A 13744-nucleotide genomic window follows, 5' to 3' on the forward strand; every position below is an offset into this window, starting at 1 on the left:
ATCGGGGTCAGTCAGACCGTGTTGAGCACTTACTATGGGCACTTACTTGCACCTTTGTAGGCAACAAACAGTTGCCATATCAGCAGACCCTGTGACGGCAAAGCATCATTTAATTTTCACATCTCTGCTATTGACATTGTACAGATGGGAGCCAGGAGTTCCGGGTTCCCATCTGGCTTTGGGACTTGGGAAGTCCTTTTGTCTCTTTAGACCTCGGTTTCCTCATCTAAAATGAGAATCTGCATGTGACGAGCCACAGGGCCCCTCTCAGCTCCCACCTCCTACAAAGGGTGGTGTGTTCCAGAGCCAGAGCCTGCTGTGGGTGCCCGCCAGCAGCTGGGGTCCCATCCCCACCCTTCCCTAGCTTCAAGAGAACCGCTCGGGCACACACTTCACCCATGAGGGCAGCACAGACTATGGGCAGCTTTGTTTCTGATCAGAGGCAGCTGGGGCCTCTCTGGCAGGAGCCCAAACCAAGACATTTTAATAAATGTCCCAGAGTCCAAGACAAAATCTCTGATCCAAGTCCTCCATAAATAAAGAAACCTGGAGCCTGGCTGTTTATGCTGGCTGACCACTGATGGAGCAGAGTGAACTCTCAGACTTTACCAACAGATGTCCAGGAAGGGTCTGTGGAACAAGGGAATCGAGTGCACTCACCTTGACAAGTAGAGGCTGGAAGAGGCACAGCAGGCATGTCCCAGAGACGCCGGCTGTGCTGTGTTTGTGACTGCCAGAGGCCACCTCCGGCCAAGAACATGACCCGGCTTTCTGGACAGAGATCTAACCCAGGAGCTACTGCCTGGCCGAGGCTCTGCCACAAATCCCTGGGTATTGAGAGTGCCAGGCTCATTCCCCCTGGCTGAGGCTCACCCAAGCCAGGGAGGATTTTTAAAAATCTCACTGAGGTGCCTGAAGTTAAAGGAGCCAGAGAAATCCCCAGCAGGTTTGGTTTACGGCACTGAAACATGAATAAGGGCCACACTGGGTGCTCACAGCAGTCCCAGAGGTGAGTGGGACCGAGGCTGGCTCAGAGAGATTGATCATTTCTCCTGGGTTGCACAGCTAGAAAGTGGCTGAGCTGGGGCTGGAGCTTAGGTTTTCCACCTCCCGTGCCCATGTTCTCCCCGCCCCAGGAATTTTAAGTTGATCTGCATTTTCAGGCCATTCTGCCCTTGTGGGTTGTGGGCTGTGTCCCTACCTTGTATGCACCCGCCTGGCTGTGACCTGCTGGGTCTCTTCTGGGGAGCCCCGCTTTCTCCAAGGCGTCCTCCAGGGAGAAGCTGCAGCCCAGGAGGAAGGCCACCATGTCCTTCAGCTGCTCCGAGTACTGCTCCAGCGAAGCCAGGCTGCCGGTGCAGGCACCAAACTCGTATTTCCAGAACTGGGGATGGCTCATCCTGGGGACATAAGGGGAAAGCTGGCAGGGCCCCAGACTCTCACTGTGGCCCCTGATAATACATTATAGAAGGATAGCAGAGAGAGAAGAGGATGTCTAGTGCTGAAATTTCCAGCCCTGGCACCAGGGTAGGGAGAATAGTTTTCAGCAGGGGGCCTTGCTGGCATCCTTCAAATGTCCCCAGATCAGAAACGATTAAATCAGCATGTATAGAACGCACCCCCACCTCCCACCCAGCGTGTCTCCTATACCCGCAATCCAAAACAAGCCAAACCACCGAGAAAAGTAAATGGTGGCCGGGCACGGTGGCTCATGCCTGTAATCCCAGCACTTTGGGAAGCCGAGGCGGGCAGGTCACTTGAACTCCGGAGTTCAAGACAAGCCTGGGCAACAAGGTGAAACCCCGTCTACACTAAAAATACAAAAATTAGCCAGGCATGGTGGCACACAGCTGTAATCTCAGCTACTCAGGAGGCTGAAGCAGGAGAATCGCTTGAACCCGGGAGGTGAAGGTTGTAGCCAGACGAGATCGCGCCACTGCACTATTCCAGCCTGGGCAACAGAGTGAGACTGTCTCAAAAAAAAAAAAAAAGAAGAAGAAAAGTAAATGGTGGCCTCTCTGCTATGGAGGTAAGGCCAGTAGCCCAAAGGGCACAGAGAACATGTGTCTTGGGGAACCTCTCAGTGCCAGTAGTGGGTGAGGCCTTTCTCTTCCCTTAGAGGAAACTCTTCTGTAGGGATGAAAGATTTCTTTGGTTACAAGCTCATTCTTTACCCACTCCAAACTCTTTTACTGATCTGTGCCTCCACGCCAGGCACATGCTGGGTGATGGGGCTAGAGTAATGGAGAGGACACTGTCCCAGTCTTTTTTTCTTTTTTTTAAATGTTTTTTATTTATTTATTATTTGTTTATTTTTTGAGACGGAGTCTCACTCTGGCGCCCAGCCTGGAGTGCAGTGGTGCGATCTCGGCTCACTGCAACCTCCGCCTCCCAGGTTCAAGTGATTCTCCCACCTCAGCCTCCCAAATAGCTGAGATTATAGGCCTGCGCCACCATGCCCAGCTAATTTTTGTATTTTTAGTAGAGACAGGGTTTCACCATGTTGGCCAGGCTGGTCTCGAACTCCTGATCTCAGGTGATCTGCCCTCCTCGGCCTCCCAAAGTGCTGGGATTACAGGTGTGAGCCAGCGCGCCCATCCCATCCCAGCGTTTAAAGAGCTTGTAATCCTAATTGATAGGTGAGACTTCATTGAAAACAGATACTGGCAATACACAGCAGTGAATGTCAACCGTCTAGGTAGAGTGACACAGAGAAGGGAGAAATCAATTCTCTTCCACAAAGGAGTTAGGTGCTGAGTCTTGAGGCATGAATAGGAGTTTGCCAGTTGGGCAAAGAAGAAGGCATACCCAGGCAGAGGAAGTGGCATGTGGAAAGCCCACTGGGGGATGCGCTCTAGGAGGCTCCAAGTTGGCAGCACAGGAGGCACCAGGGAAAAATGTAAAGGCAGAATTGTGGGCCCAGATGGGGTCTCCAAAGGACCTTCCCATCCTAAAATGATCATGACAGAATGTTCCTGGGGAGTTTTCTGTCTCGGGAGCTGGTTGGGGATGACTGGAGTATCAGAGGTCAGCGGAGAAACTCAGCTGGGGCCAGGTCACCATGGGTCTTGAGATCAGGCTGAGGTCCAAGCCATAAGAAGACACTGAAGAATTTTATTTTACTTTACATGTATATTTTTTGAGACAGGGTCTTGCCCTGTTGCCCAGGCTAGAGTGCAGTGACATGATCTCGGCTCACTGCAGCCTCAACCTCCTGGTCTCAAGCAATCCTCCTCAGCCTCCCAAGTAGCTGGGACCACAGATGTGCACCGCTATGCCCAGTTAATTTTTTAAAAAAATTTTGCAGAGACCAGGTCTTCCCTACGTTGCCCAGGCTGGTCTCAAACTCCTGGGGTCAAGCCATCCTCCTGCCTCAGCCTCCCAAAGTACTGGGATTACAGGCATGAACCACAGCACCCAGTCTGAAGGAGTTTTAAGAGGAGAGCCACGTAATCGGGTTAGCATTAGAAAGTCACTCTGCTGGGAAAGCAGATGATGACAAGGTGGGGGAAGAAAGGATGAGACTAGGGCTAGGCCAGGGAAGATGCCACACTGTGCTGGTGCCCTAGGAAGGCAGACTCGCGGGAGAGGTACCCCGACCCAGCATCAGTGGGGCCATTTACTAGATACGTTCTAGTTTAAAAGCCTGGGAGAATAGACATAATATCTCTGTCTCTGGGTGTTGGTAATGCAAGTGTTTTTTATTTTCTTCTTAATCCTGTGCAGGCGGGTTTCTGGCTTGGGCGATGGAGTGGACAGATGGCAGAGCCAGTGGGATTTCTCCAGGGCTGGACTTTCTCCATGATCCCAAAGATCTTAGCCAGGACAGGGGCCAGGTGATAGGGGAAGGGGTCAGAACGGTGGGGAGGGCAGCTTTTTCCTGAGCAACAGTCATGAGTGAGGTTCTGTGCCAGGCACTGTGAAGGTCCCTGAGGCTGGACAGAGAGGTCCTGGATGACAGAGACACCTGGATACAGCACCGGGACACTCCCAAGCTTTAACCCACAGTAACCCAAGCTTTTTACCTGGTCTCTGAGATAGCACCTTGAGTGGGCAGCATCCACTTTTCTGGCTCACTCTGGCCCAGCAGGGGCAGAGGACCAGTGTTGGCCTGGCAGAATCTTTCAAAAGCTGGAGCAAGGGACCTGGGCAGGACCACCAGGCTGGCTGGTCGGAGCTCTGGGTATGGTGGGAGAAGGGAAAAATGTATAGTCAGCTGTTTCTTGGCAGACACTTTCTGATTTTTTTTTTTTGAGGCGGGGTTTTGCTCTTGTTGCCCAGGCTGGAGTGCAATGGCACAATCTTGGCTCACTGCAACCTCCGCCTCAGCAATTCTCCTGCCTCAGTCCCCCCGAGTAGCTGGGATCACAGGCGTCTGCCACCACGCCTGGCTAATTGTTTGTATTTTTAGTAGAGACTAAAAATATACATGGGATATTTGTTGGCCCATGTTGGGTCAACTGGTCCATGTTGGACAGGCTGGTCTTGAACTCCTGACCTCAGGTGATCCACCCACCTCAGCCTCCCAAAGTGCTGGGTTACGGGCATGAGCCATTGCACCCGGCCCCTTTCTGATTTTTTTAAAGTGGCAAGGTCTTGCTATTCAAGGCTGGCCTTGAATTCCTGGACTGAAGTGACCCTCTGGCTTCAGTCTGCCAAGTAGCTGGCACTACAGGTGCACACTACCATACCCAACTTCTAATGTAATTTTTTTTTTTTTTTTTTTGAGACAGAGTCTCACTTTGTCACCCAGGCTAGAGTGCACTGGCTTGATCTTGGCTCACTGCAATCTGTGCCTCCTGGGTTCAAGTGATTCTCATGCCTCAGCCTCCCAAGTAGTTGGGACTATAGGTGTGCACCACTGTGCCCAGCTAATTTTTGTATTTTTAGTAGAGATGGGGTTTCACTATGGTGGCCAGGTTGGTCTCAAACACCTGGGCTCAAGTGATCTACCTGTCTTGGCCTCCCAAAGTCCTGGGCTTACAGGCGTGAGCCACTGCGACTGGCCTAACGTAAATTTTGATTGAAGCATTACCTACCCTCAAAAAAGTGTACACCACCCTGCAGGGAAGGACACAGGCCTGGCTAGTTTTGCTACCTGCTAATTGCAGAGCCCCACTCAAAAAAGTGTAGGTAATGCTTCAATCAAACACACACAAACCTATAGCTTGGTGAATTGCCATGAAATGAATGCACCCATGTAACCAGCATCCAGATCAAGGAACAAGAGCCAACCATCCTGACTTCTATCACCACATACGACTTTTGCCTGTTCTTGGACTTCATATAACAAAATCACACACTATGTGTCTTTTAAGTCTAGCTTCTCTCACTCAACAATATATTGTGAGATTCATTCATATCGTTGCATTTAACAATAGTTCATTCTCACTGCTGCCTAGTATATTTGTGCAATGAGGATTTACCCAATCCTATTGCTGATGGACATCTGAGTAGTTTCCAATTTGGGGTTATGACAAATGGTGCTGCCATGAACATTTTAATGCCACAAACATGCATTTTGGAGTGCATAAATGTGCATTTCTGGGGCGGTAAGTTATACACATGTGCAACTTTACCAGATACTGCCAAGCAGTTTTCCAAAATGGTTGTGCCAATTGACACTTGCACCAGTGGTATGTGGGCATCTCCAATACTTCATATTACCTGTCTTTTTCCTTTTAGCCATTCTTGTTGGTGGGTAGTGGTATCTATCACCTTGTGGTTTTCATTTGCATTGTCTAGGCTGCTGGTGTGGCTGACTGCCTTTTCATATGTCTTATTGGCCATTTGGGTATCTTTTTGGGGGGCAGATTCTTGCCTGAGCTGGCTCACAATGTTCACAGAGCTACAGGAGAAGACCTCCTACTCCACGCTGTAGCCTCCTCTGGGGGCAGCCAGCCTTCCTCTGCAATGGAAGTCCTTTGGCTTTGGTGGTAAACACACCTGGGCTTGAATCCTGATCCTGTCTCTGACCAGCTGTGTGACCCTGGGCTGTGGCTTTGCATGTCTCAGCCTCAGCTTCCCCATCTATAAGATGGCAGCAACCATACCTACCTCCAAGAGACCTCAGGGAGGTAATGTATGTAAGTTATTGAGCACCTTGGTGTTCAGGAAGCAGGGACTAAAGTTACTGTTCAATGAAATCCTGTGTAGATGTTTAAAATTATGGTTATAGAAGAAATACATAATGATTATGTTAAAAGATATTTGTGATGTGTCATTCAAGGAACTATACTAGATAATGAAACAATGTGTTGGACATATTCTCTTTTTTATAAAATCAGTGAGTGAAAGAACTAGAAGGAAAGGGGAGGGAAGAGTGGAAAGGACTGTGTCTTGTAATTTGAGTGCCAGCTCAGTCGCAATACAATAGAACACCAGATAGGCATCTAAGGTTTTTGGCCGTAGTCCCTGACTCCCAGACAGCTCTTCTGGACTCACCCAGGGCCTGGGGGATCTCACCACCCTGCAGGCAAGGACACAGGCCTGGCTGGTTTTGCTACCTACTAATTGCAGAGCCCCACGGCCTTGAGCGAACATAGGCAGTTGCTAGGGAGTGGTTACAGCAGCACTTGGGCAAGACCCAGTGCTGTGCTGGCTTCAGTCTGGTCCAGCACAGTCACAGTGGTGGTGGCTACAGGGGTGATTGTGTCATTCCACCCCCAGCTTTAGGTGGCTCAAAACAGAGAGAGAGAGAGAGAGACTCTTTGGGAGAAAGTAAGGGAAGAGAACAAGAGTCTCTGCCTGGTAAACCAGAGAATTCTCCTAGATCTTGTCCAAGAGCATCAAAGCCGTACCTGTACTGAGTCTGCAAGAATGACGGAGTTACTGGGCTTGAGGTGACCCCTAAAGCAGAAACAGCTTAGATCACAACACCCAAATCCTTTCAAATAACTGGAAAGCCTTCCCAAAACAGAGGACTACAAATAAGCCCAGATAGTGAAGACTACAATAAATACCTAACCCTTGAATGCACAGACACCAAAGAACATCTACTAGAACTAGAAGGAAGGACATTACAAGTTAATCACGGTTGTCTCCAGGTGACAGAGCTGTGCATGCTTGTCATTCGCTTCTCTGTGCTTTTCTCAATATTCTAAAATTAAGACCATCCCAAAGAAAAACATAATTATGTTCTATTGGGCCGGGCGTGGTGGCTTACACCTGTAATCCCAGCACTTTGGGAAGCCGAGGTTGGCGGATCACTTGAGGTCAGAAGTTTGAGACCAGCCTGGCCAACATGGTGAAACCCCATCTCTACTAAAAATACAAAAATTAGCCAGGCATGGTGGTGCGTGCCTGTAATCTCAACTACTCGGGAGGCTGAAACAGGAGAATCGCTTGAACCTGGGAGATGGAGGCTGCAGTGAGCCGAATCACGCCACTGCACTCCAGCCTGGGTGACAGAGAAAGAATCTGTCTCAAAAAATAATAATTATTATGCTCTATTGGAGAAACACCCTTGAGGACAATTGCCCTGTCAGATTTGCTCTATCAAGCCATGTCCCTTTCTCTCCTACAATAATCTTGTTGGCTAATATTTACTGAGTGCTTTTTATGTGCCGGGCTCCCCATGCCAAGTCATTTGCACAAGTAATTATATTTTATAGATGAGGGGAACGAGGCTCAGAGAGATGAAATGACTTTCCCAGGGTCACACAGCTGCTGCATGGCACAGCTAGCATTTAAACCTGGGAGGGGTGCCTGTGAGCTCGCCTCACTTCATCACAGAGTGGCCTCCGCTGGGCTGCAGGTACTGGGTTTCCCTAGGAGGGGACCGCCGTCCTCCATGGGGACTGGGGAGTGAAATAGATGCAACCATCTGCTGGGAATGTCCAGGACCGGCTCCTGTTCAAATCGCAGTGCCCAGAGCTCATTATCACAGTCGCTACAGTGCCTGCCAATGCTACAAGCAGACTTTCCAAATGAGGACACGTGAGACGCCCCCAGCTGCTGAAAGCCCAAGGAACCTGATGCCGGTCTCAAGCAAGCCCAGCATGGCTCTGAAAGTGATCTGGAGCGAGGTGGGAGGGGATTTGGCTGGCTTAGAGGCCTCCCACTCCCTACTCACCCGCTTCTTACTGCCAAAGCCCCTTGTGAGAACAAACCGGATTTTTTTTTTTTTTTTTTGAGACGGAGTCTCACTCTGTCGCCCAGGCTGGAGTGCAGTGGCGCAATCTCGGCTCACTGCAAGCTCCACCTCCAGGGTTCAAGCAATTCCCCTGCCTCAGCCTCCCGAGTAGCTGGGATTAGAGGCAATGCCACCACATCTGGCTAATTTTTTTTGTATTTTTAGTAGAGACAGGGTTTCACCATGTTGGGCAGACTGATCTCGAACTCCTGACCTCAGGCAGTCCGCCGGCCTCGGCCTCCCAAAGTTCTGGGATTACAGGTGTGAGCCACCACACCCAGCACAAATTGTGTTTTTAATACAATAAATCAGGATGGTATGTGCACAAAACTTCTTTGTTTCCTTTTTTTTTTTTTTCTTGAGACAGAGTTTCGCTCTTGTTGCCCAGGCTGGAGTGCAATGGTGCGATCTCAGCTCACTGCAACCTCCGCCTACTGGGTTCAAGTGCTTCTCCTGCCTCAGCAGCCCAAGTAACTGGGACTACAGGTGCATACCACCACGCTCAGCTAATTTTTGTATTTTTAGTAGAGACGGGATTTCTCCATGTTGGCCGGGCTGGTCTTGAATGCCTGACCTCAGATGATCCACTCACCTTGGCATCTCAAAGTGCTGGGATTACAGGCGTGCACCACTGCACCCGGCCCTTTGTTTCCTTTTTAATTAAATGAACTTTGCAGGTTTTGTTTTGGTTTTGTTCATCTTCACAGCTGGAGATGAATAGAAAAGTCCCCAAGTTGTCCCCATTAATAACAGGACACAGAATAGAAGCCTTCATGGTCTCTTTCTGGAGAGAATGGTAGACTCTGGAGGCCTCACCTTATTGGAGGATACTTTATGGTCTCATGTGATTTGTGCATCCCCCAGCTGCCTTGGGCTCCATGGAAGGCAGCGACACTTTTCTTTGTAGATAAACTGAGTGATTTCTCTGAGTCCTTTTACCTCAAAATCATTTTTTTTAACTTAATGACAAGAGAGAGGAAAAAACACTCTTTAACATTTCTAATCTGAATGAAAGCCCCCAGAAGACAGCTCCAAGCTGGAGTTTTCCAGCTGTTTGGTAAAATGAGCTTCTCTCTTTGAGGAGCATTTCACAGCAGCGGGGAACAGCTCAGGTGCCCCTCCCGACAGTCCCACTGGGAAGGTTCTGCTGCTACTTTCATTGCGTAGGTGAGGCTTAGAAAGGTCACAGTTTGCTAGTAAGGAGCGAAGCTGGGACTCACACTCAGGCTGTCTCCCTCCAGGCTCCAAGGCCCTGGCTGCTCTGCTCTGTTGCCTCCCCAGGGCCCTAGCAAGCAGTCGACAACCTGGGGTTAAGCTGGTGTTTGCTGCTCGTATATAACGGGTTGCTGTAGACTAATACCTTGGTGGCTCTCTATGTATATATTAGGTAGTGCAAAGGTAATTGCAGTTTTTGCCATTACTTTTATTAAAAAATGGCAAAAATTGCAACTGCTTTTGCACCAATTTATATAAACTATGCTCCCCAGTATTCACACCCCATTGTAGCCCCTTCCCCATTGACTCTGGCCTTGGCCGTGTGATTTGCTTTGGCCAATGGGACATTAGTAAGTGTGACGCAAGCAGAGGCTTGGTATGCGTTTGGGCATTAGGACTTATTCTCTTGGAATCTGTCTCATGGCGTCCCATGTAAAGAAGTTTGGCGACCATTATTGAAGAGGCTTCATGGAGAAGAAATGTTCAGCCAGTCTCAGATGTTCCAGCCATCCCACTGGATGCCAGACGTGTCAGGAAGAAGCCATCTTGGATGGTCTATCCCCAACAGACACCACATGGAGCAGAAGAAGCTCCCTGCTAAGACCAGCCTTGATTGCAGAATTGTGAGATTAATGGTTTTAAGCCACTAAGTTTAAGAGTGCTTTGTTGGGCTGGGTGCGGTGGCTCACACCTATAATTCCAGCACTTTGGGAGGCCAAGGTGGGTGGATCACGAGGTCAGGAGATGGAGACCATCCTGGCTAACATGGTGAAACCCCGTCTCTACTAAAAATACAAAAAATTAGCTGGGCGTGGTGGCAGGCGCCTGAAGTCCCAGCTACTGGGAGGCTGAGGCAGGAGAATGGCATGAACCCAAATCCGGGAGGCAGAGCTTGCAGTGAGCCCAGATCGCGTCACTGCACTCCAGCCTGGGCGACAGAGCGAGACTCTGTCTCAACAACAACAACAAAAAAGAGTGCTTTGTTATACAACAGTAAACTCTGCTGGCCCATACACAGCAACAGAGGCCAGGCATATTAATAAACTAAAGGAAAATGGTCTTGCTCTAGTACTTTAGACAGTGCTGATGGTTTTTCCTTGGGCACTTATACCATAACCAGAAGAGTCTTTTTTAATGTGAAATTTTGCCTGGACTTAGGTCAATGACAAATTTGGTATCTGTTTTCTCTTGCAGGAACTTTTAGAGCCTTCAGTGTCACTCCCAGGAGACAGTAGGGAGATGGGTGCCACCCAGAGAATAAGACCAGTCAAGGGTAGGAAGAATTGGTCTGAATCAAAATCTGATTAAACTGCAGTGTAACCTGGGGGCACTTTTCCCGGAAGGGACAACCCTTTTCATCACCTGAGCCCACTGGTGGTTCTCCATATGAGGCTGAGGTGACCAAACAGAACTGGGTGTCGTTAGACCCATCTGATGGGTTTCCACATCTTGAGTCTAATCCAAGGTTCCAGTTTCTTCCAGGAAGTTAAGTAGTGACCGGAGCTAATATCATTCTGCTCTTACTTTCTGTTTCCTATGCAGAATCCAGAAGTCTCAGGAGTTTGTGGGCCCTACACAGCTGGTATTTCCCAGGAACATTCTTTCTTTTTTTTTTTTTTTTTTTTTTAACTATCTGGCACCACTTACCCTCAGCCATGCTGGATGTATTTCTGATGTTTGGTTTCTTTTGTAGAATCAAACTCCTTATGGCAGAGGGAAGGCGGGACCTCAGGTGGAGTGTGAAGGGCATCATGTCAACTTGAATAAGTAGCAGAGAATCTGGGTGAGGAGAGGAAAGGGAATTAGAAAGGTGGCACCCTGAAGGCAGCAGATTCAGCCTCACATAGCTTCACATACCACATCATATCCTACCCTTTCCTGGCCCTGTTCCTGGGCCTGCCTTGTGGTGGACATTGTTTGGAACCCATTCTCCCCTTTGTCACATCTCAGTTTCTGATAAGAAATTCCTAACGCAAACTTCCCTGCGCCCCTCCCTTGGCCTGGAACATCCCCCTTCCCTTCCCTAACAGCTTTCCATTCCTCGGGAGCTGCAGAGTCTTCTCCAAAAGGCTGGTGCTGGGCTCCTTGGCCAGGAGTCATCGTGGCCTATTATTCTACTTGACTCTGAACTCCGTTCTCTCCCTAGGGCCTCGAAGGCAGGGACACATGTGAGACTTCTTCCACAGGTTCCAGAGCACCTATCACAGCCTATGCACATAGCACGTGCCCAAAATACACACGATCAAATGAACAGACGAATGAACACCACCGCAATCGCAAGTGAAATAAGAGGCCGAGTTTCTGTCAACATGTGACTTCCGTTACTTAGATTTAGGTTTCTAGAAGGTATAGGGACTTTGTGTTTTCTTCTTTGTGCTTCCCCTAACCCCACTCTAGGCACAGTGCCTTATACAATCTTTGGTGAGTAAATAGATATTGTAGATTTTTAAAAGTAGAATGTGTTTTTTAAAACACAATTAAAAGTTAAAAATATGATTTTTAAAAAATAGAGGTGGTCTCAAATCTCTAGGAAATTGTGCTCAGAAAGGAATCCTATCAGTTGACTTCTTTTTTGTTTGTTTGTTTTTCTTGAGGCAGAGTCTCGCCACTCTGTCTCCCAGGCTGGAGTACTGTGGCGCGATCTCAGCTCAGTGCAACTTCTACCTCCTGGCTTCAAGAGATTCTCATGCCTCAGCCACCTGAATATCTGGGATTACAGGTATGTGCCATGACACCTGGCTTGTTTTTGTATTTTTAGCAGAGGCGAGGTTTCACCATGTTGACCAGGCTGGTCTCAAACTCTTGGCCTCAAGTGATCAGCCCACCTTGGCCTCTCAAAGTGCTGGGATTACAGGCATGAGCCACCACACCTGGCCTAAATTGACTTCTTATGCTATAAAAAAAAGAGGTTTTAGCCAGGTGTGGTGGCTCACGCCTGTAATCCCAGCACTTTGAGAGGCTGAGGCAGGAGGATTGCTTGAGGCCAGGAGTTCAAGACATGCCCAGGCAACATGGTAAAAACCCATGTCTACCAAAAAAAAAAACCAGGCATGGTATTGCATGCCTGTAGTCCTAGCTACTTGGGAGGTTGAGGTGGAAGGACCACTTGATCCCAGGAGGTCAAGGCTGCAGTGAATCAAGATCACCCCACTGCACTCCAGCCTGGGCAACAGAGTGAGATCTGTCTCAAAAAAAAAAAGGTTTTATTATGTCAACAAAATCTAGAGCTAGATAACCACATTGTGTGGTCTCTAAAGCATAGCCAAGGTCCTTTTCATCCAAATATACCCAGTACCTAGCATAGTGGCACAAAGGTGGGAGTTCAGTAAGTGTTTGTTGAATGACTAGCTGACTGCAGAATGAATGAAAGCAGGATTCAAGGATAGTGCCCATAGTGAGGATTCTGGACAAGCCTGACTTTCCACAATTCTTTCTATCTAAAGAGAAGAACTCAGTGGAATTCCAAACCACCAATTTATGTTTTCAACTCTAATCTCCTAGATAGAAAATAATGTAAACCCCAGGGCCATTTTAACAAAGAATTTGAGATTGCATGAAATCTCCAGCCAACAAAACAAAAAGAATATTGCTTTGGAAGAAGGAGAGATGTACTTAGATCCAACAGTGAGTACTTTAATAGCTGTGGGAACAAAGTGCCATGGGGACACAGGGGAGAGAACACTTAGTCCCCGCGGGCTGGGGGGAGGGGGTGCTGGGAGGCGTCAGGTGAGGTAGGATTCCATTGCCCAGTGGAAGATTCTGAGGCTTAAAGCAGCTGCTTTGACAGGTCAGGCCTGGGCTTGCCTAACGCCTGGGCCTGGCAAGCCTGACCCCCTTAGCCAAGCAACTGAGCTACCAGCCAGAGTCCTGAATGTCTGTGGTTCCCCAGGGTCACTGCACACTGAAGAGAGGACCTAACACCTCTGCCTGGCACACAGCAAAGGCCAAAGAGAGAAGCTTTCCATAACCTTGTGGGGAATAGCAGCCACCCCTCTGATAACCGTCCTCATTTGCCCAAACCCACTGGAATGGGCCACCCCACAGGTACCTCCACCCACCCTCATTATTACTCTAGAGGGCAGCAGGTACAAGCTGTGTGCTGTTTTGCAAATAAATTTTAGCCAGGAGACCAAAGTCTGAGGGTTATTGCCTTCTCTTTCCTTTATTTATGTACTGTTTTAATGTAAATGTAAGTTGATTCTAGGTTGCTTTCCTGGCCTGGAGAGAAATGAGTGTTGCCAGAAATCCTGCCCTGTGAAATGCATGCTGGGTGTGTGCCAGGCACCACAGTGTCACCCACTGTGCATGCTGGGAGGGAAAGAATGCTGAGAGCCCCTACCTTACAGAGTCGTCCCTTTGAAGGCAGGGTTAAACAGGGTGTAACTTGGCTCCTGC

At 48.8% G+C, this 13744-nt stretch overlaps 1 protein-coding gene across 7 annotated transcripts in view; it reads right to left on the reverse strand.

The window, feature by feature from the left end:
- The window catches only part of DGLUCY (D-glutamate cyclase), a 157389-nt gene that overhangs the window by 51247 nt on the left and 92398 nt on the right, over positions 1–13744 (reverse strand). For all 7 annotated transcript variants that reach the window (XM_032134610.2, XM_058429865.1, XM_032134608.2 and 4 more), the window contains exons 2-5: positions 13689–13740; positions 10997–11128; positions 4026–4179; positions 1202–1400 (exon numbers count right to left, since the gene is read on the reverse strand). In XM_032134610.2, the coding sequence (XP_031990501.1) occupies positions 1202–1400; positions 4026–4179; positions 10997–11102 (459 nt within the window). In that variant the 5' untranslated portion in view covers positions 11103–11128; positions 13689–13740. The remainder of the gene's footprint in view (positions 1–1201; positions 1401–4025; positions 4180–10996; positions 11129–13688; positions 13741–13744) is intronic.

This window comes from Hylobates moloch, unplaced genomic scaffold (genome assembly GCF_009828535.3).
Source record: "Hylobates moloch isolate HMO894 unplaced genomic scaffold, HMol_V3 SCAFFOLD_16, whole genome shotgun sequence".
In the NCBI taxonomy this organism is placed as follows: domain Eukaryota; kingdom Metazoa; phylum Chordata; class Mammalia; order Primates; family Hylobatidae; genus Hylobates; species Hylobates moloch.